Raw genomic sequence first — 18,037 nt, 5'->3', positions numbered from 1 at the left:
ACATCGAAGATGTCTTCATGGCAAATGAGCGCAGGAACTGCAACGAAGGGAATTTAACACGTACAATCTTGTTGTCCATGCCACTGGACTTAATCTTCTCCGCATTGGTCATGAGCTGGTCTTGCAACACAATACGAATTGGATCACGGTGAAAATTTATCGGGTTAACTGTTTTATTGAGTGTAATCGGGCGAGCAGAAGCAACGGAACAACGTCTGAAATACAAAGTTCCAGTACGTACGGATGAAGGAGCACAGCGATGAAATCTCTAAGGTCGATGGAGAATGGCCAGTCCTGCTTTCAGGTTACAGGAAGTTGATAAAGGCTTGAATACGTGGAGAAAATCCGGCAGCTGCCGGTACATGGTGCTAGGCGAACAGAAGGTCGACTGTCTCGCCACCATCCCAGGCCGTTCTCAACATCGATTGTGCAGCGTAGCCAAGAAGTTTCGCGGATTCAATACCGAATGTCGATAAGCACCCAGCCAGGGTAGAGGTTTGGCGCCCATGGATATAGATAAGCATTCAGACTTGACATGCGTGATTGCTCACCTATCGGCTTGCCAACCCCGTTAAGGTGACATTGTTGAGATCAGGACGTCCGGTATATGCTGGAACATAGGCCGGAAGAAACTTGCGGAATGGAAAAGTGCAGGATGCTGTCGAATGATAGTTAGAACTATCAATGTAGTCCATATGTATAGGAAGATGCGCATAGCGCCGGTCGCAGACCTGAGCGCTTCATATACACAGCAAGTCCATTGCTGTGAAGCAAACACGAGGACAATGCATGGGACACAGCTTTACAAACGGCATAAACGAACGACTGCCCAACTTCTTTAACTCCCAACCAGACACCCATTGATCTCCGGTAATCGAGCACTGGGCACGTCTGAAAGGTGCTTCCCGTGAGTGATACTATAGGCAGTTAAAGCTGAGGACTTGCTTACCAGCGAATTCAGATACCCACAAGGATCTCTGGCGTATTCTCGAATTTCGCAGCACCTGCATACATTATCCGTCTCGTCATTGAGGATCGAATCCTGCAAGCACACTGTATCGTGAGCCATGGCTTGTATGATTCTGACATGTATCAAATTGAAAGGAGACAGGCTCCTGGACTCACCAAAAATCATTCCCGTTACCGGATAACCTAGCCTGATTCCAAGATCCCAGCAGACTTCTCTCGTATACACGATCTGCCGTAGTTGACCTCCGAGCACAGACCATGACTTCTTCCACCAGTAAGACGCCAGTGATCACGCCACGCAAGACAATGCGAGGTCATACCGGCTGGGTAAACGGTGTTGTGCACTTGCCTGACAGACGACGTATCATCACAGGTTCGGATGACGGGTCACTCCGACTATGGGACCTTGAGAACGGTGCACAGATAGGCGAGGAATGGCGGGACGAGAATAGCACAGTGTGGTCCATGGCATTGTCTCCAAACGGAAAGACAATTGCAAGTGGAAGCGGAGTTGGTGATTACGGTGTGAGGTTGTGGGACGTTGAGGCGAGGAATGTCATTTCAAAATGGACAGAACACACCAGAGTTGTGGGCGTATTGTGTTGGAGTCCAGATGGTGAGCGAGTGGCGAGTGGATCCTGGGATGGGACAGCAAGAATCTGGGATGTTCACAGCAGAAAAACTATCCTGACAATTAAAACCGGGCATAAATGGGTGTATGCGGTGATGTACTCGCCTGACTCATCAAAACTTGCAATATGCGGAGACGATGAGAACGCCGTAAAAATCTGGGATGTAAAGACAGGCGAGCTTCTCAACACACTCAAACACGATGACATAGTTTACAGCTTGGCATGGACATCGGACGGGAAGAAGCTTTTCTCCAGTTCAATAGGCCCGATTAGGATATTCGACACTGCCACTTGGCAGCAGATCGCCATCCTTGAAGGTCACACATACGTTGTCAGATTCATCTCCTTGTCTTGTAACAACCGCCTCCTTGCAAGTGCATCACTCGATAAAACAGCGCGTATATGGAATCTCGACACAAACCTCCCAGTTGGACCACCCCTCAAGCACGAAGATTTTTTACACTCCGCAGCCCTTTCCCCTGATGGAAAGGTGCTAGTCACCGGTTGCTGCGACAAAAATGCGCACATATGGGACGTTCACGCCATCCTCAAAAAAGCTAGCCTTGAAGATCTCCTCTCTATTCCTAATGTAAAACTTGTGGTCCTTCAGTAAAAACTACCCTAATATCCTACTCCCAGGTCCCTACTCAAAAGTCATTGATGAACGTACGTGTTATATTCCTTACTCTTTTCAACCGCTCCAAGGTTGTCACTCTAGAGCAATGCTACGCGACGTCCTCCTATTCAAGCGCGGCGAATACCACAAGACTTTTTCGACGGCGTGCAAAATGGTGCCCAGGTGAGTTGTCTGCATTTTTGACCCGTTCTTGTTCTTACCTCTGTACTTTGAGTCTTCTGCCGCACGCGGTACCCATCCTCGTTCTCCTGCACAACACCCTCGCAATACTCACACACCCCTTCTCGAACGCTTTTCATCGCTCTTTCGTCACTCTCGCCCCGATACCGATGAAGCAATTGCACTCCAGCAACGCCCAAGGCGGTCCATCTTCTCTCGCGGTCCTCCTTTTGTCGAAGTCTCTGCAGTGCAGGACAAAAAAGTATGTTGTTCTTGCCACACTTTTCTAATTGCCGTGGTTCAACGATTTGCTGTCAGTCACTGTTTGTTGCTCGCCGGCCCAAACGTGACAAGGCGAAACGGCCACAGCAACAATCGCACAGCCAAGCCAAGGTGTGATCATCACAAATCAGTCCTTCAATGCCTCGACCTCCGGCACACCTGCTCCAGCTACTACCACACCACGTGCAAAACCTGCGCACTCACGACTCGTACGATTGTTGGCTCATCTCGTGCTTTTCCTCTGCTACGCATCCCCTCAACACGCCAGTGGCAATCCACACCCAACACAGCAGAAATCGCAAAGTCAAGCGCAGACCCATACCACATCGTCGCAAACACAGCACCAGCAAGGTCAATCGCAGGCTCAGGCTTCATCATAGCAGACTCAGCCTGCCATCCCCTCCACGTCTGCGACACCTACTGCTCTTAACGCTCATACTACTGCGCCAGCTGCAGCCAGCAGGCAGCCACGTCCCCTTCCATTGCGGACCCGTTTCGTTCTTTTTCTCTGTTGTGCATCTCTCCCGCATGCAGATGGGCATTAACACTGCAGCTTCTGGATACCCATCTCATCTTTGCACCTGGTTCTTTTGTAATAATTGTTATCGCTTTGTCCATGCCAGGAATGTGTATTCGATTTCCCAACTTCCTCGATCTCGGGTTGGATTCTATACTATCGATTCTAATCTTAGCTTGAACTCGTCGATCTATCTTAAATAGTCTTAGCCGAGTGGTTAACAGATTCCAGATCTGTTCCTCCTAAGTCGTGCAGGTTCGAAACCCGCCAACAACTTGGGCATGAACTCGTGGAGAAGTCTTCGAATGCCAACCATATGACTCATGACCGAGTTATAAACAGATTCGAAGTCTGTTTCTCCTGGGTGGTGCAAGTTCGAAACCTGCCGATAATACTTTTTCTCTGATCTGGACGCTGCGTATCTTAGTACAATGGCAGTCATTAAGTGGGAGCAACATCGAATTGCACGTGTCTTCAAATACTCAGTACATGTGGTGACACCGTGATATCTACTCTAATACATGAAAGACGCGGGAACCACCTTGTGAGAACTGCAAAGCAGCGTATGTCTGGATGTCTGGAACATGTTCAACCTCCGACGGGGAAGGGGGTCTGTTACTAGTAGCCGCATTAGTACTTGCGGTCTGCAACATGATCACACTAGGTGTCCCTGCTAATGGCATGCTGCTGCTTGCGGCACCAGCGTGGGCTTCCTGGCGAGGAAGATGTGGTAGGTGCGCCAACTTATGCCCTTTTCCACTGTGGGCGTTAGCAGTGCGCTACGAGACAATATCAGCATCACAAGATGGATGTCGAAAGGTTAGGAAAACTTACATATTTGAATTTTGCTGAGGGTCGCAAAAACATTCACAAGGGGAATCCTGAGTGGACGAGGAGTATGGCCTTGGGGAGCAGAGGAGCGAGAAAAGAGACGATTTATCATGTTCTTCATTCCAGACCCTTCGGCGTGGAGAGCGGTGGTAGTAGAGCAATTGTTGCGTCCAGGTGGAGGACATGGATAAAACTGTCAAAGGATAATGAGCCGTGTGCCGACACTAGTGTACCATATAAAACTCTCGCGGAAGAATTCCTGATTGCTGCCTTCGATAAACATAAGCTTTGGTGGGGCATTTCTGCACGACGTACGTACAGATGGAAAGCAGACGCAAAGTCAAAAGCCACATGGAAGAGAGATATTACTAGTCTTGTATGATTGTCCTACCGGGATCAAAGGGCAACGAAAGAACGCATCATGGGGTCAACGTGGTGTTGGCACAACTCTTCACCCGTCGGGAAAGGGGCGATCCAAACTTCCGAGTGTCTGCACCGTATCAGTATATTCAATGACCACCCTTGACATGTATCGCTCACCTATCAGCTTGCCATACTTTCTCATACACATTTAAAACTACATATGGGGTATGTGGGAGTTTGAACATTGGCTGGAAGACATGTACGGAATGCAGAGGGAGCGCGGGACGCTGTCGAATGTTTGTCATAGCCATGAACGTAGTCCTTACGTATGGGAAGATGCACAGCACATAAGTAGCGCTGGTCGAAGACCTGAGCGCTTCATTTACACAGCAAGTCCATTGCTGTAAAGCGAACACGAGGATAACGCATAGAACATAGCTTTACAAACGGCATAAACGAACGACTGCCCAACTTCCTGAACTCCCAACCAGACACCCATTGATCTCTGGTAATTGAGCACTGGGCTCATCTGCAAGGTGCTTCCCGTGAGTGATACTGCAGGCAGTTAAAGCTGATGACTCGCTTACCAGCGACTTCAGATACCCACAAAGATCTCTGGCGTATTCTCGAATTTCGCAGCACCTGCATACGTTATCCGTCTCATCAATTGAATCCTGTAAGCACACTGCATCGTGACCCATGGCTTGTGTGATTCTGACAAGCATCAAATTGAAAGGATATAGACCCCTGGACTCAGCAGAAATCATTGCCGTTACCGAATAACCTGGTCTAATTCCGAGATCCCGGCAGACTTCTCTCGTATACACGATCTGTTGTAGTTGAACGTTGAACCTCCTAGCGCGGACCATGTCTTCCTCCGCAAGTGAGACGCCAGCGATCATGCCACGCCAGACAATGCGAGGTCATACCGGACAGGTACACGGTGTTGTGCACTTGCCTGACGGACGACGCATCATCACAGGTTCATCGGATGGCTCGCTCCGATTATGGGACCTAAAGAGCGGTGCACAGATAGGCGAGGAATGGCAGGACGGGAATAATGGAGTGCGGTTCATGGCGTTGTCTCCAAATGGAAAGACAATTACAAGCGGAAGCAGCGATTACAGTGTGAGGTTGTGGGATATTGAGACGAGGAAGGTCATTTCAAAATGGACAGGACACACCAATGTTGTGTTTACATTGTGCTGGAGTGCAGATGGTGAGCGAGTAGCGAGTGGATCCTGGGATGTCGACAGCGGCAAAACTATCCTGACAATCAAAACCGGGCACAAATGGGTGTGGGCGGTAATATACTCGCCTGACTCATCAAAACTGGCGACAGGCGGAGATGGGGAAGTGTGCAGTAAAAATCTGGGATGCAAAGACAGATCATCCAGTTTGCAGAAGGGAAGAAGCTTTTTTCCGGTTCATATGACCTTATTAGGATATTTGACACTGCCACTTGGCAGCCATGCTTGAAGGTCATGGCATCGGCTCTGTCGACGTCATCTCCTTGTCTCAGAACAACCGTTTCCTTGCAAGTGTATCATGGGATAAAACAGCGCGTCTATGGAATCTCGACACCAACCTCCCAGTCGGACCACCCCTCAAGCATGAAGATTTTTTGCACTGCGCAGCCCTTTCCACTGATGGAAAGGTGCTAGTCACTGCTTGTAAAAACGGCAACGCGTACAAATGGGACGTTCACGCCATCCTCAAAACATCCGGCCTTGAAGATCTCCTCCCGTCTATTCCTAACGTAAATCTTATCGTCCTTCAGTAAAACTATCCTAATATCCCACTCCCAGGTCCCAACTCGAAAATCGTTGATGAACGTACGTAACGTATTCTTTGATCCTTTCAACCATTTCAAGGTTGTCACTTTAGAGCAATGCTACGCAACATCCACCTATTCAAGCCCGTCGACTACCACAAAACTTTTTCGACGGCGTGCAAAATGGTGCTCAGGTGCGTCGTCTGCCTATTTGACCAGTTCTTATTCTTACGCCTGTACTTTCAGTCCTCTGCAGTACGCGGTACTCATAGTCGTTCTCCTGCACAATACCCTCGCAGTACTCGGGCATTCCTTCTCGAACGCTGGTCGTCATTGTTCCGCCACTCTCCCTCCGATGCCGATGGAGCAATTGCACTCCAGCAACGCCCCAGGGGGTCCATCTTCTCTCGCGGTCCTCCTATTGTCGAAGTTCCTACAGTACAAGACAGAAAGGTATATATTTATTCGCATGCGTTTTGCGTCGCCGTGATTTAATCATTTCCTTCCAGGCTTTGTATGTTGCTCGGCCGGCACAGAACACACAGCAGCAAACCCAATCGCACGGCCAGGGATCGCCCACGGCACCGCCTGTTCCAGGTACTAATACTGTTACGCCAGATGCAAGACCTGCGCGTTCACGACTTGTACGATTGTTGGCTCATCTCGTGCTCTTTCTCTGCTGCGCATCCCCTCAACACACCGGTGGCAATTCACACCCAACACAACAGCAACCACAAGGCCAAGCACAGACCCATGCCACATCGTCGCAAACACAGAACCAGCAAGGTCAATCGCAAGGTCAATCGCAGGCTCAGGCGTCATCATCGCAGACGCAGCCTGCTGCCCCCTCCACGTCTGCGACACCTACTGCTCTTAACGCTCATACTACTGCGCCAGCTGCACACAGTGGGCAGCCACGTCCCCTTCCGTTGCGGACCCGTTTCGTTCTTTTTCTCTGTTGTGCATCTCTCCCGCATACAGACGGGCATTAACACTGCAGTTTCTGGATACCTATCTCATCTTTGCATCTGGTCCTTTAATAATTATTGTAATCGCTTTGTTCACGCTGCAAATGTGTGTATGTTATTTCATCACTTCCTCAATGTCGGGTTGGTTTCGATGCTATCAATTTTGATCTCATGCCGTCGCTAGAAGCATGTCCCGTCCGGGTGTCTGGATGGCCCAAAATATTTCATTTGATGCAGCATTCTTCGTTTCTCGCTCTCCATCATTTGGAACGCCAACGGACGCGTGAACAGTTTATATTAAAATTGTATGGAGACGACACTGAGATCACCTTTCCATAGCCTCAACCATTCTCAAGTACACGCTCATCTACGACTTTCTCCCTCCTCTCACCAGCCCGCACAACCTCGCAGACATGCGAGGGTTTCAGCAACAACTATTCTCGCTCAGCCTTTTTGTTCAATCTTACTTACCTTGGAATTCGACTTGGACGTACATCTGAATGGTTGTGACGCCAAGTGCTGAGGTCCAAAAACATCAAGATTTTATTGCCAGAGTTCGAAAGATCAAGAGCGATGTGACACTGTCGTGTATACACCGTCAGTTGAGACCCGCTCTCTCGGGCAACTGCTGCGAAGCTAATGTACGACTGGGGTAAAATGGTACGTTGACGCAACAAATTCACCTTGTGTTATCGTTCTGGGCTTCCAATATCGACTAACTTGACCGCGATAATACGCGGATGTAGTCTTGCAGCGGGTAAGTGGTTGTTCTCGGCACATAGCCCCTCGAGTCTGCCAGAGGGGAATCGATGTAGCTGATTGGTTCTGAAAAGAGACTAACCAGATATCCACCGAAACTTGGCCTCAGGACCAGCAGCCCCCGTGAATATGCAAAGATCGGGCGGATACAGGACAAGCTGATGTGGAATGTCGAGGTTAATATTATGAGTACATAGTCTCGTTGATGTCTACAAGAGTTCCGCGGAAGCAAATGATTCCCTATGCACTCAACTCCAACAATCATATTGCACAACTCTTGTACAAATTATGACGCACGCAAAGTGTCTTATCCCCGTGTATCTCACCATCGTGAACTTAATAGTTAGCATCTTGTTGAATGAGCCCAAGGGCAGTTGCAGAGCGAGGCGTGATTGAACACTTGAAAGGTTTGGGGTGGCTTGCAGTGTGTTAATCCAGACCAGTGCTGGACGTAACAAGATATGCGACGTACCTGATCGTACCCAGTGGTAAGGCTTCAACCTCGGGGGTGATCTCAACACCATTCTCGACAACCTTTGAAATATCAAACACGGCTAATGACATCATGATGGATATCCAAATGGAGGCGTCAGCAAGGTGGAGACCTGTACACAAAAAGCAAGCAAATGTCAGAATACTGTTAGTTAACTGGTGCGAGTTGGACACACCTGGGCAAATACTGCGGAACAGAAAATCAGCATTCCGATCAGATTCAGAACTGACTTTATGCTTACCGTCTACCAAAGCCGAAGCAGGCCATTCGAGGCTCCATCTCGGGATCCTTTCCATCCTTAGCCAGGAAGCGTTCAGGATTGAATTGTGAGGGGTCCACATATGTCCGTGGATCGTTGAGCATGAACCTACCACAATGATGAACATTACACTCTGTTCATCATTCGAAGGGGAGTACTAACCAAGCGTTAGGTATTATCAAGGAGCCTTTCGGAATATAGTACCCGTCATGGATATCGTCTTTAGCCACACAGTGGGGGAATCCTGTCAGTGGGAGACTCGTCGTCAAATAGAAGTGTCATAAACGAGATCCAAATACCTGTAGGAATGACAACGTTCCAGCGGTGGACTTCTTTGACAAGCGCATCAGTATAGGGAAGGGAAGTCGCGGTCGGCAAAGGTAGGAAGACGGTCAGGACCGACAACAGCATCTATTTCAGCCTGAGCTTTCTTCTTTACATCAGGGAAAAGTGTCATAGCTAGAAAAAACGAGTAGATTGCAGAAACAGTCTGAGGAAATAGGTTTGGCACTCTCAGAAGATGTTGTAGGGAAGGACTAACCGTGTCGGAACCACCACCGTACAGGGAAACAGCAGACCATTTCACAGTGTGTTCCTCTTCCGCAGACAAATCACAGCCTTCTAGGAGATTCGAGGTGAAAGACATGGGGGCGGTGCCATCAGCCTGTTAAATTTAAACTTCAACACATGATTGCAAAACTGCAAACAAGTCACCATCTGATCTTTGACGAACTTGTGGGGTGCAGACACCATTTCTTCGAGGATCTCATGCCATTCACGTGCTAGGCGTTTGAAGCCAGCACCGGGGAACCACGTAGGGACTTTTGCCACTGAAATAGCAATGTCATCGAAAGCAAATGCAAACGGCGGAATAATATAGCTTACAGAACGGTAGAATATCAACCATGAAAGCACCGGGAGCTGTAGTCTGCGAGGCACTGGTTACAACGCGGTCTGCAAGGTCAATGAAGGGATCATTGTTCTCTTTCACTTCGTAACCATGAGAGATGCGCAGAATGACAGCGCCAGCAGTGCTATGGTAAACATTCAAGATCATGTCATTGCGAGGACAAATAATACACACTGTCGGATATGCTCTTGCAGCTGGTCGGGTTCCGCAAGCACGCGCTTCAGGAATCGGTGAGTCTCAACTTCCTCGACCACGTTGTATACGTCCACTGCGGCGCGACTGCCGATGACCCGATGGAAGTTCCTGCGGTGCTGGCGAAAAAGGTCACCATAAGGAAGGAAAGGCAAAGAGTCCTTCCAGCCAACAAGTTCGCCCGCCATAGGAAGAATAGGACGGTCAGAATACAAAAGGCTTTTACTGTCCATCATTTCCAATGCAGTCTTGGTAGAGTTTAGCACAATTATGTGCCGACCCAGAACCTCGATATGCGTGATATCACCTACAGATAAGACTTATGAAAATGCATGAAAAAGAGAGGCACTCACCATACTTCTGACCCCACTCAGTAAATGTGAGCCAGGGCTTGATGCGAGGCATATCTAAAACATTGCCAATGAGAGGCCATCCCCGGGGACCAGGTGGATACGGTGCAGGATTCTTCCTGATGACCACCCGCTTTACCAGATAGACTCCGACACCTGTAAGGCATAGTAAGTTCAGCCAAGCAACGTTGGCGATTGACAACATGCTCTACTACTAGTAGAGGATGAGCAACTCAAGAACGGGAATGTAGAGCGAATTGCTCAGATAAGGGGACATCTTGTATTTAATACATTGGAAGGACACGTCACAGGAGTTATGTCGGAAACTAGGGGTTCGCTGTGCGTTGCCAAGAGGTACCCGCTCGGGAAAAAGTGTACCTTATGCCCTTACGACCCTCACAGGCCCTCCCTGAGCATATCTGACTTTTAGATTTGAAAAAGTCATTTTGTCTTCTTCTGCGAGCTGGTGCCACTGCTGCACATGTCACCGCAGAACCAATCTGCCTCAGGGGCATCAAGCAAACTAACACATTCAAGATGAAACTATCCAAAACGAAATCAGCCGCGGTGATAGAAGCATGTTGAAACAAGACAAGCCTGTATCCATTGATTGCAGCTATCAAAGTCGCATTGCACCAGTTCTCCGGGTTCCAGCCCTCGACACCATCAAAATTCATATTGTCGGTCATCGGGCAGACTCGTGTCTGCATTCAGAATGTCATGATTCTTCACTTGAAGCGAGCTAGGGGGAGCTACCAGGGTGATGGTCAGACGAGGTTTCGGTGCAGACGGCATCAGACAATCCTCGCGGATGCTTACCAAGCAATGCAGGCATACGTGCCAACATGCCACTGATAGATACGGTTAGAGCGACATGGTGGACGACGGAGCGGACAATTGTTCACCCACCTTCATCAGTAAATTGATGAGTGCGAGAACGATAGACGCACATGTACATAATTGTGCTCCTACCGAACATGACTGCATTTATACTCGGGAGAAATCTCAGGTAACTTGTATTGTTGATACATGAGCTTGTACATTCCCGCAAGGTCGTGTTCAAACTTCAAATGTCAAAACATATGTGATTACGTGATTCGATCACGTGATTATTTTTCCATGAAAATAACTTCACTCAGTGTTGCAAGTTGCCAACCAATATTAGCCGGTGCCCAATTTCTCCACTCGAAGCTAATTTATGTGTTCTAGGACAAGTTGAACGAGCAAAGATCCAACTTCGACAATTCAACTTACCTGAAATTCAGACTTTTAATGAACTTTCCTTCTCTCACCATCATCAGTGCATTACTGTTGCCATCGTCGCAAATACAACACCAGCAAGGTCGATCGCAAGGTTAACCCCAGACTCCGCCTGTCGCTCCCTCCGCGTCTGCGACACCTACTGCTCTCAATGCTCATACTACTGCGCCAGGTGCAGCTAGCGGGCAGCCACGTCCCTTCCATTGCGGACCCGTTTCGTTCTTTTTCTCTGTTGTGCATCTCTCCCGCGTGCAGATGGGCGTTAACACTGCGGCTTCTGGACACCCATCTCACCTTTGCATCTGATTCTTTTGTAATTATTGTTATCGCTTTGTTCATCGACGAAGTAAGTAGCTCGTAACCAAGTAGAGCATGTTGTCAAGACTCAACATCATTCCAGAGCTGTCAAGAACTAGGAATTACCTTCGACGTTGCGCTCAGAAGTTCAGAAGTTCAGAACTGGCAGTTGATTCACCTCACGCTCGGGCAACTTAACATTATGCCGGACCCGTTACTTAAATAGTATGTGTCCTCGAAGTTTTTTATCCGGTTTTTGTTGCCACCTTCTCACTGCATTCTCTTAGAGTGCCTTTGATTTGTAGTGGCTACAGATTCAAGGTTCTCTAAGAGTATGTACCTAGCTATAGTATAGCTAGATACATTTCTCAAACAATAACATCTTGAACTTTCAAGTCCTTCGCTTGTTCCGCTCTTCCACCCACGTCGCCTTTCCACATATATGACACCAGCTGATCTGGTTCGTTATTGGTGAGTTTTTATCCTGTTCAGTTCTGTCGAGTACCTTTTTACCACCTCTCAGTGCAGGACAAAAGTCAAATGTTCTTCGAAGTGAGTGTTTGAAACTCTGGGTCCGACTTCAAATATTTAATCTCTCTTATGCGGCGCCCCCAATATCTGCTGCTGTTTATGCTCCTTCCTTAGGCCAGCGCCTGATATTAGGTGTTCATCAGAGTCGCAGCGTCATCACCTGCAGTGATAGCACATACTAGTTGAAGAGATCACTGAAGTTGGTGTCGCTGCGTTTCGCGCAGATCATGTATATACTTTTCACTGTGGGTTCGTACCTTGCCTTGGTTGGATCACACACTGACCACGTAACCTTGATGGTTTTACGCCTCGTCTTTCCCTCCCGGTGCAGGAGAAATACACCACCACTGCCAAAAAAGCGTCACTTGGGACTCATTGCAGACACACGCGGTCCCCCGATATTGGGTACAACTTGAATGGTAACTCCTGTTTGCTGCACCTGATATCGGGCGTTCATCGGAAGTCGCAACATGTCACCTGCATTTTTCTCTATAGAGTCCTTTCTAGAGTTCTTTGCCGTCGGTGTTGCTGCGTTGAGCAGATTGCCAAATTGCTCTTCATTCTCTAGGTTCGTGCCTTGTCTTGGTTGTATGGCACAGTACACGTACTGACCACGTACCCTTGACAGGTCTGCGCCATCTCTTTCGCCCTTCCCTGCGCATGAGAAAGGCACCCCCAAAAAAAAAACTGACATCGGTCCACTTTGGACTCGTTGCAGACACGCGCAGTACCCCCAATACCTGCTGCTACCCACAGTGCTCCTTTGGGCAGCACCTGATATCGTGCCTTCATCGGAGTCGCAGCATCATTACCTGCGGTAATCATCTTGAGATGTCCGTTCAAGAGATCCTCGCAGGTGGCGTCGCTGCGTTTCGAGCAGATCGCAGGGTTACTCTTCCAAGCTTCTAGGTTCGTGCCTTGGCCTGGTTGCATGCCTTGTCGAGGTTCTCCCAGAAAACATCAATGTTCCTTTCGGCAGGGTCTGAAATCCGAGTCGCAGCGTCATCGCCTATTGTGGTTTGTGTATCTCTCACAAAGACCCCAGCTGGTGGCGCTGCGTTTCAAACAGATCGCAGAGTTGCTCGCTACTGGTACTCTACAGATCCGTACCCTGGCTTGGCCGTTCGGACACCGTTAAGGAACACATGGTTAACTCAGTACCTGGATATGATAATTGTGACAGGTCCACATGAGACGGTCTGGTACTAAGCACAGCCCTAAGAACGTCCCTACTCTCTGTTTTTCTGCCACTCTCGTCGTCATACTTTCCACTACCACATCGAGGGCCAGGCCGTCGTTTCTGTCCTGCAAATAGTCAAGTTGCCCATATTCTCATAAATGTAAGATAGGGTACTTCACCGATCGCGATTGTCTTTCTCGAAGGCATCGTAACTATGTCTATGCAAGAGATCGCTTTGCCGTACGGACGTCAATATGTCAAGGTCCCATGCGAACCCTTCGCTTATTTCGGCGTTCGACGTTGCATATGAAACTGCAGTGCGAGTTTTTGAAAATCTGGGCCTCGCTGCCTTTTGCATCCACATGGTACATGCAGTCAAGCGCGCGGAAAGTATCTTTGCCTAATATGGAGGCAAAAGTCCCGACAAGAGCAGCGAGGCCGAATTTTTCAAAAACTCGTACTGCAATGTCATGTGCAACACTGTAGATTACGCACTTGCTTGTCACCATTATATGGGTGGTGATGGGACTTCATTTGGTGTTTTCTAGCCATGTCGGGGTCGGAAAGGTTGTAAGTATATATATTGATGATCACACGACTGACAGCTTGAAGGCCCACCCTAGTGTAACAGCCGCAAGGTGACCCTTCGAATTCAAGCTTCAAGCTTCAATTTGTCAGTCGTGTGATCATCAATACAGTTGCGACCTTTCCGTTGGTAGCGAATAACTGATTCGTGATATCAAATGGCAAAGTGCAGTGCCACAAGCTTGGCACGATGTCGTACAATTTTCATTGCCAGTGGGACACCACAAGTTCACGACCCTTATTAACGAGATTCCGATGTTGTCCTATAAGTATTGTAAGTTGGTGATTAGAAACACATCCCTCACTCTTTGAATTTGCCTTTTTATCTGCACAGTTTCATGTCGGAACTAGAAGAATCTCTCTATGCTCTTGACTGGAGTGACTGTATAGGAGGTTCGTCAGTCTTGTTGGAACTGAATCATCGTGCTGAACTTCGTTGTTTTCCAGTTGTAATCATTACCCTGATAATCTATGACTATAGTCGGTAGCTTTCATGAACCTTGCAGTGCAGCTGAACGTAATATTATTTAGTGCTTCAGCTCGAGAAAGAGGTAACGAGGGGTCATTTCATCATTATCGTTAAGTACTCATGATCATATCATTGCAGGTCACGTTTGTTTGGGTTAGAGCTCCACCCCAACGACATGAAGATCCAGAACTGACTAGTTATGCAGGAAAGACAGATGTCGGTGATGGCATATCTATACCTTGTTGTGAGTTCCACCCTGCCAAAGTGCTTCATGGTTTTCCATCTTTGTTGCTATGTCAGGTTCGATATTTTGGTATTGTCCTTGCAATGTACGTCGCGATGGTTGTATCCTTCAGTTAGTACATTGCATGTTGACGCTGACTAGGATTTTCGGCATTTGTACGTGACGTGATACCAACTGAGGCGTCATCAACTGACTAGCGCTAGGGGGAGGTCTAATTTATATGCCTGAAGCAGTGAGTGTATCGATTCTTCAGAGAATTCTAGATTGACCCAGATTCAGCCGTACGTCAGACGTTCATTTACAGTTCGGCGTGATCCGCTGCTGACCTCTTGTTTAGTTGTGAATATGTCGAATTCAACTGAAACTAGCTTTACTCACTGACATCATGGAATTGAAATAGGTTACGGTATACTTGTGTTCATGCAGTGGGGTCTGTCTGGATATTTTTGCTTGGCGGAAGGCAAGTCATATCTATACATTCTCGCACCTTTGCGCTTACCGATTTTGCATCTGCAGTCATTCTCATCTGGCGTCTTTATGCTCTATACAACCAATCCAGGCGCATACTTTATGTGCTACTTGGGTTGTTCCTACCTGTCGTCGCGCTATATATAGGGATGGATATATTTTTGTGGAGTCGACCGTCAGCGGTCTCAGGTGACTTTCTATTTTGATTGAATTCTTTGCAAGCTGATGCCTGGTTGCATAGTGCAGGAAATAGTAGTAACTCCAAACTTGAAGTACTGCGCGGCTTCCTTCCACATTGGGCCTATGCCTGCGATATATGCTTCCATCCCCATCATATGCTACGATATTTTTTTGGTTGTTCTCGCCATTGTCGTCCTCGTGAAGCATCTGAAAGAACGAAAGGAACTTGAAATGAAGCCCAACACCTACGTAGTAATGATCGTCCGATATCATGTCATATACTTTATCCTGTGAGTTCCTCTTCGTTTGTTGTGTTCCCTGAAGGTATTCATTAAATCACGCTAGGAATCTGGCAAGTCAAATCAGCATAGTGACATTGTGGGCCAACATTCCGGTATGATCTCCTGTGATTCTAGAGAGATATGCTCTAATGCATGCATGCACAGACAGCGGAGCGGTATCTCGTAATATTGTTCAAGGATACCGCGCCATTGATCATTGCGCCACGCCTTATCATCAGCATCTGGGATACGCATGCCAACGACAACTGCATCCATGTCAGTACAACGTTTGAGGAATGCGTCTGTTGGACTTCGCCACCGGCATTGGAGCAGCCCGAGATTGACACCTGCGTGTGATCTTTCAAATTGAAGGAGGTAGAGTGAGGTCCATACTTGCCCCTGACTAGCGTCCGCCTCAAATACCTATTCAACTAAATGCTTGTCTCTAGACTCAGTGTAATTCATGAATGTAAATTCATCATAGATACATCCGCGCATTGACTGCTATGACCTGCACGTTTGACTTGGAATTCCAGGTAAGGAGTCAGGGAGGGGACTGTTCTTAGCTCATCCAGTAAGACGTTCCTGTCACTTGAATATCATCCTCATAGCTAAATCGGATGTGGGCAACTTACATCGTGCAGATGACAGACAACAGAAGGGTATTTTGTGGAACATATGGAGCACCATGGTCCGTCTGCGGTAGATAAATAAACAATCATAGTCGTAAGTATAACGGGGAGAACGCTCACTTAGCCTGCCCCGCAGTTGTTACTGGCAAACAGATCAGGGCAAGGGGATCAAACAAGCAGCCGACGCCAAACCTATCCCCTGCAATGCCCCTCTAGTCAATGATAGGAAGCAGACAAGTAACAAATCGACTTTCTCTTTCGCCTCCTATACTCCGTGTCATTCAACATCAAGAATACTTGAAACGTGTTCCATCACATTCCAGTTGATAATTAGAGTCGACGTGACCACACAAAAACGCATGTTTCGTGTCGTATTCTCTCCTATGATATCAATGGCGCACTTGTGAGTCACAACTGAATCTACCGTCACGGCTTCGAGCGAATCAGTCCTTCTCCACGCTTCAGGGGTGGTATCACCGAGTACAATTAACGTTCAACCTTTCTCTGATTGTGGTGTCGGATATTTCAATGTCATCCGGTTGGGTGTGATAGTCAATATCTAGTATTCTCTCCATGGATAGGTCACTTGACTAGATAATTGAAGAGTTGACGATTAGACGAATGGAGTACCAGATATGAACCTGCCGCAAGAAGACTGGAGCATCGCGTTGAGGTAGGAGCTGCCAAGCTAGACACAGACATCGTCGGAGAAGATCCATCAGAAGTACGTGAGACCACCTGAAAATGATTAGCTGCATGAGTAGAAAGGAGATATCTACCATTCTGGGTTACCCATCCCCGAAGATGGGCGATACAAGATGAGAGTAATATAAGAAGTGAAAATCAGATATTGATGATGTCTGATAACACAAAGTACAGCTTGCGATTGAGTTTTCTGCCTTGCTATAACACGATTTCGACACACACAACAACCGTCCGCGATCTCAAAAGCCGCCACGTAGAGCAAGAACATGAAGGAGAACTGATCCTGCGGAGATGTTGAACTCCTTAGCGGTCTTGTCGTCCAGCCTGGGTCATAGCCGAGAATGATACGGTCAGTTTTCGTGATTTGATGGAAGCGAGGGCGACCACGCACATCTGTCTCCAACTGAAGATCAATCTCTGCTGTCGTGGTGGCACACCGGACTGCTCCTCAACCTTCTCTTTGATGCGAGTAATCTGTGTCCCCGTGATTCGTGAGCTCGACAGTGATGAGTACGCTCGGTTATAGGCTAGATACCTTGTCTTCGAGATCTCAATCTGTCCGGACATGACGGCTAGTCATGAACAGATCGCGATAATTGGATTGGGCACCTCCTTGCCAGTGAGAGTCTATCGGTCAATGTTAGTGTAGCGGAACATCTGTTGGGAGTGAGTTTGAATGCTTTCCCTTGGCAGTAGATCGCCATCCTTGGAGAGGTCACAAACACCTTGTCAATGATGGAACAGCGCGTCTATGGAATCTCAATACCAACCTTCCAGTTGGACCACACCTCCAACATGAAGATGTTTTGCAATTCACTCTTTCCCCTGATGCAAAGGTGCTAGTCACTGGTTGCCGCGACAAAAACGCGTACACATGGGACGTTTACGCCATCCTCAAAAAAGTTGGCCTTTCCTCCTGCGCATTCCTACTGTAAGTCTCATGGTTCTTCGGTAAAAACCTCACTAATATAATCCCACTCCCAGGTCCCAACTCGAAAACCGTTGATGAACGTACGTGACGTGTTCCTTCTTTTCAATCACTTCAAGGCTGTCACTCTAGAGTAATGCTACGCAACGTCCACCTATTCGAGCTCGTCGGGTGCCACAAGG

The 18,037-nt window shown here is 47.9% G+C and overlaps 5 protein-coding genes across 5 annotated transcripts; 2 read left to right on the top strand and 3 right to left on the bottom strand.

Annotated features, from left to right (window-relative positions):
- Positions 1-2,310: 2,310 nt before the first annotated feature.
- On the bottom strand, positions 2,311-3,184 carry DFJ58DRAFT_913921 (uncharacterized protein; the record flags this gene model as incomplete). The annotated part of the gene is made up of 3 exons (XM_041395351.1): positions 2,884-3,184; positions 2,439-2,639; positions 2,311-2,409 (listed from the first exon to the last, which is right to left on the bottom strand). Exons 1-3 carry the CDS (start codon positions 3,055-3,057, stop codon positions 2,311-2,313), a joined length of 474 nt encoding a protein of 157 aa, XP_041244233.1. The 5' UTR covers positions 3,058-3,184.
- Positions 3,185-4,977: 1,793 nt separating this feature from the next.
- On the top strand, positions 4,978-7,156 carry DFJ58DRAFT_745560 (WD40-repeat-containing domain protein; the record flags this gene model as incomplete). Its single annotated transcript, XM_041387402.1, has 6 exons — positions 4,978-5,786; positions 5,860-6,149; positions 6,199-6,225; positions 6,278-6,358; positions 6,411-6,617; positions 6,674-7,156. The coding sequence occupies exons 1-6, from the start codon at positions 5,258-5,260 to the stop codon at positions 7,154-7,156; spliced, it is 1,617 nt and encodes a 538-aa protein (XP_041244232.1). The 5' UTR covers positions 4,978-5,257.
- Positions 7,157-8,227: 1,071 nt separating this feature from the next.
- On the bottom strand, positions 8,228-10,466 carry DFJ58DRAFT_881212 (cytochrome P450; the record flags this gene model as incomplete). Its single annotated transcript, XM_041394552.1, has 12 exons — positions 10,099-10,466; positions 9,728-10,052; positions 9,529-9,677; positions 9,358-9,473; positions 9,185-9,307; positions 9,034-9,133; positions 8,943-8,975; positions 8,806-8,887; positions 8,626-8,751; positions 8,560-8,570; positions 8,364-8,496; positions 8,228-8,309 (listed from the first exon to the last, which is right to left on the bottom strand). The coding sequence occupies exons 1-12, from the start codon at positions 10,298-10,300 to the stop codon at positions 8,228-8,230; spliced, it is 1,482 nt and encodes a 493-aa protein (XP_041244231.1). The 5' UTR covers positions 10,301-10,466.
- A 3,553-nt stretch (positions 10,467-14,019) lies between these two features.
- Positions 14,020-16,045, top strand: DFJ58DRAFT_360721 (uncharacterized protein). Its single transcript, XM_041380018.1, has 14 exons — positions 14,020-14,222; positions 14,283-14,341; positions 14,396-14,428; positions 14,480-14,499; positions 14,556-14,570; positions 14,623-14,661; positions 14,718-14,746; positions 14,803-14,816; positions 14,865-14,897; positions 15,062-15,121; positions 15,178-15,318; positions 15,371-15,599; positions 15,655-15,703; positions 15,756-16,045. The coding sequence occupies exons 2-14, from the start codon at positions 14,287-14,289 to the stop codon at positions 15,945-15,947; spliced, it is 909 nt and encodes a 302-aa protein (XP_041244230.1). The 5' UTR covers positions 14,020-14,222; positions 14,283-14,286; the 3' UTR covers positions 15,948-16,045.
- Positions 16,046-16,897: 852 nt separating this feature from the next.
- Positions 16,898-17,724, bottom strand: DFJ58DRAFT_786712 (uncharacterized protein; the record flags this gene model as incomplete). The annotated part of the gene is made up of 3 exons (XM_041390090.1): positions 16,898-17,251; positions 17,319-17,401; positions 17,698-17,724. 3 exons carry the CDS (start codon positions 17,722-17,724, stop codon positions 17,167-17,169), a joined length of 195 nt encoding a protein of 64 aa, XP_041244229.1. The 3' UTR covers positions 16,898-17,166.
- Between the last annotated feature and the right edge of the window lie 313 nt (positions 17,725-18,037).

Source organism: Suillus subalutaceus (assembly GCF_016647625.1).
Source record: "Suillus subalutaceus strain FC151 chromosome Unknown DFJ58scaffold_49, whole genome shotgun sequence".
Lineage (NCBI taxonomy): Eukaryota > Fungi > Basidiomycota > Agaricomycetes > Boletales > Suillaceae > Suillus > Suillus subalutaceus.
Note: the sequence above shows the minus strand (reverse complement) of the source record. Positions and strands in the feature narration are given on the sequence as shown.

Bases quoted from the DNA above. Each gene is read 5' to 3' on its own strand.
- DFJ58DRAFT_360721 (XM_041380018.1), top strand. From the start codon at position 14,287: ATGTCGGAACTAGAAGAATCTCTCTATGCTCTTGACTGGAGTGACTGT. The intron at 15,122-15,177 runs GCAAGTCATATC...TTGCATCTGCAG, and splicing joins ATATTTTTGCTTGGCGGAAG to TCATTCTCATCTGGCGTCTT. The intron at 15,704-15,755 runs GTATGATCTCCT...ATGCATGCACAG, and splicing joins CATTGTGGGCCAACATTCCG to ACAGCGGAGCGGTATCTCGT.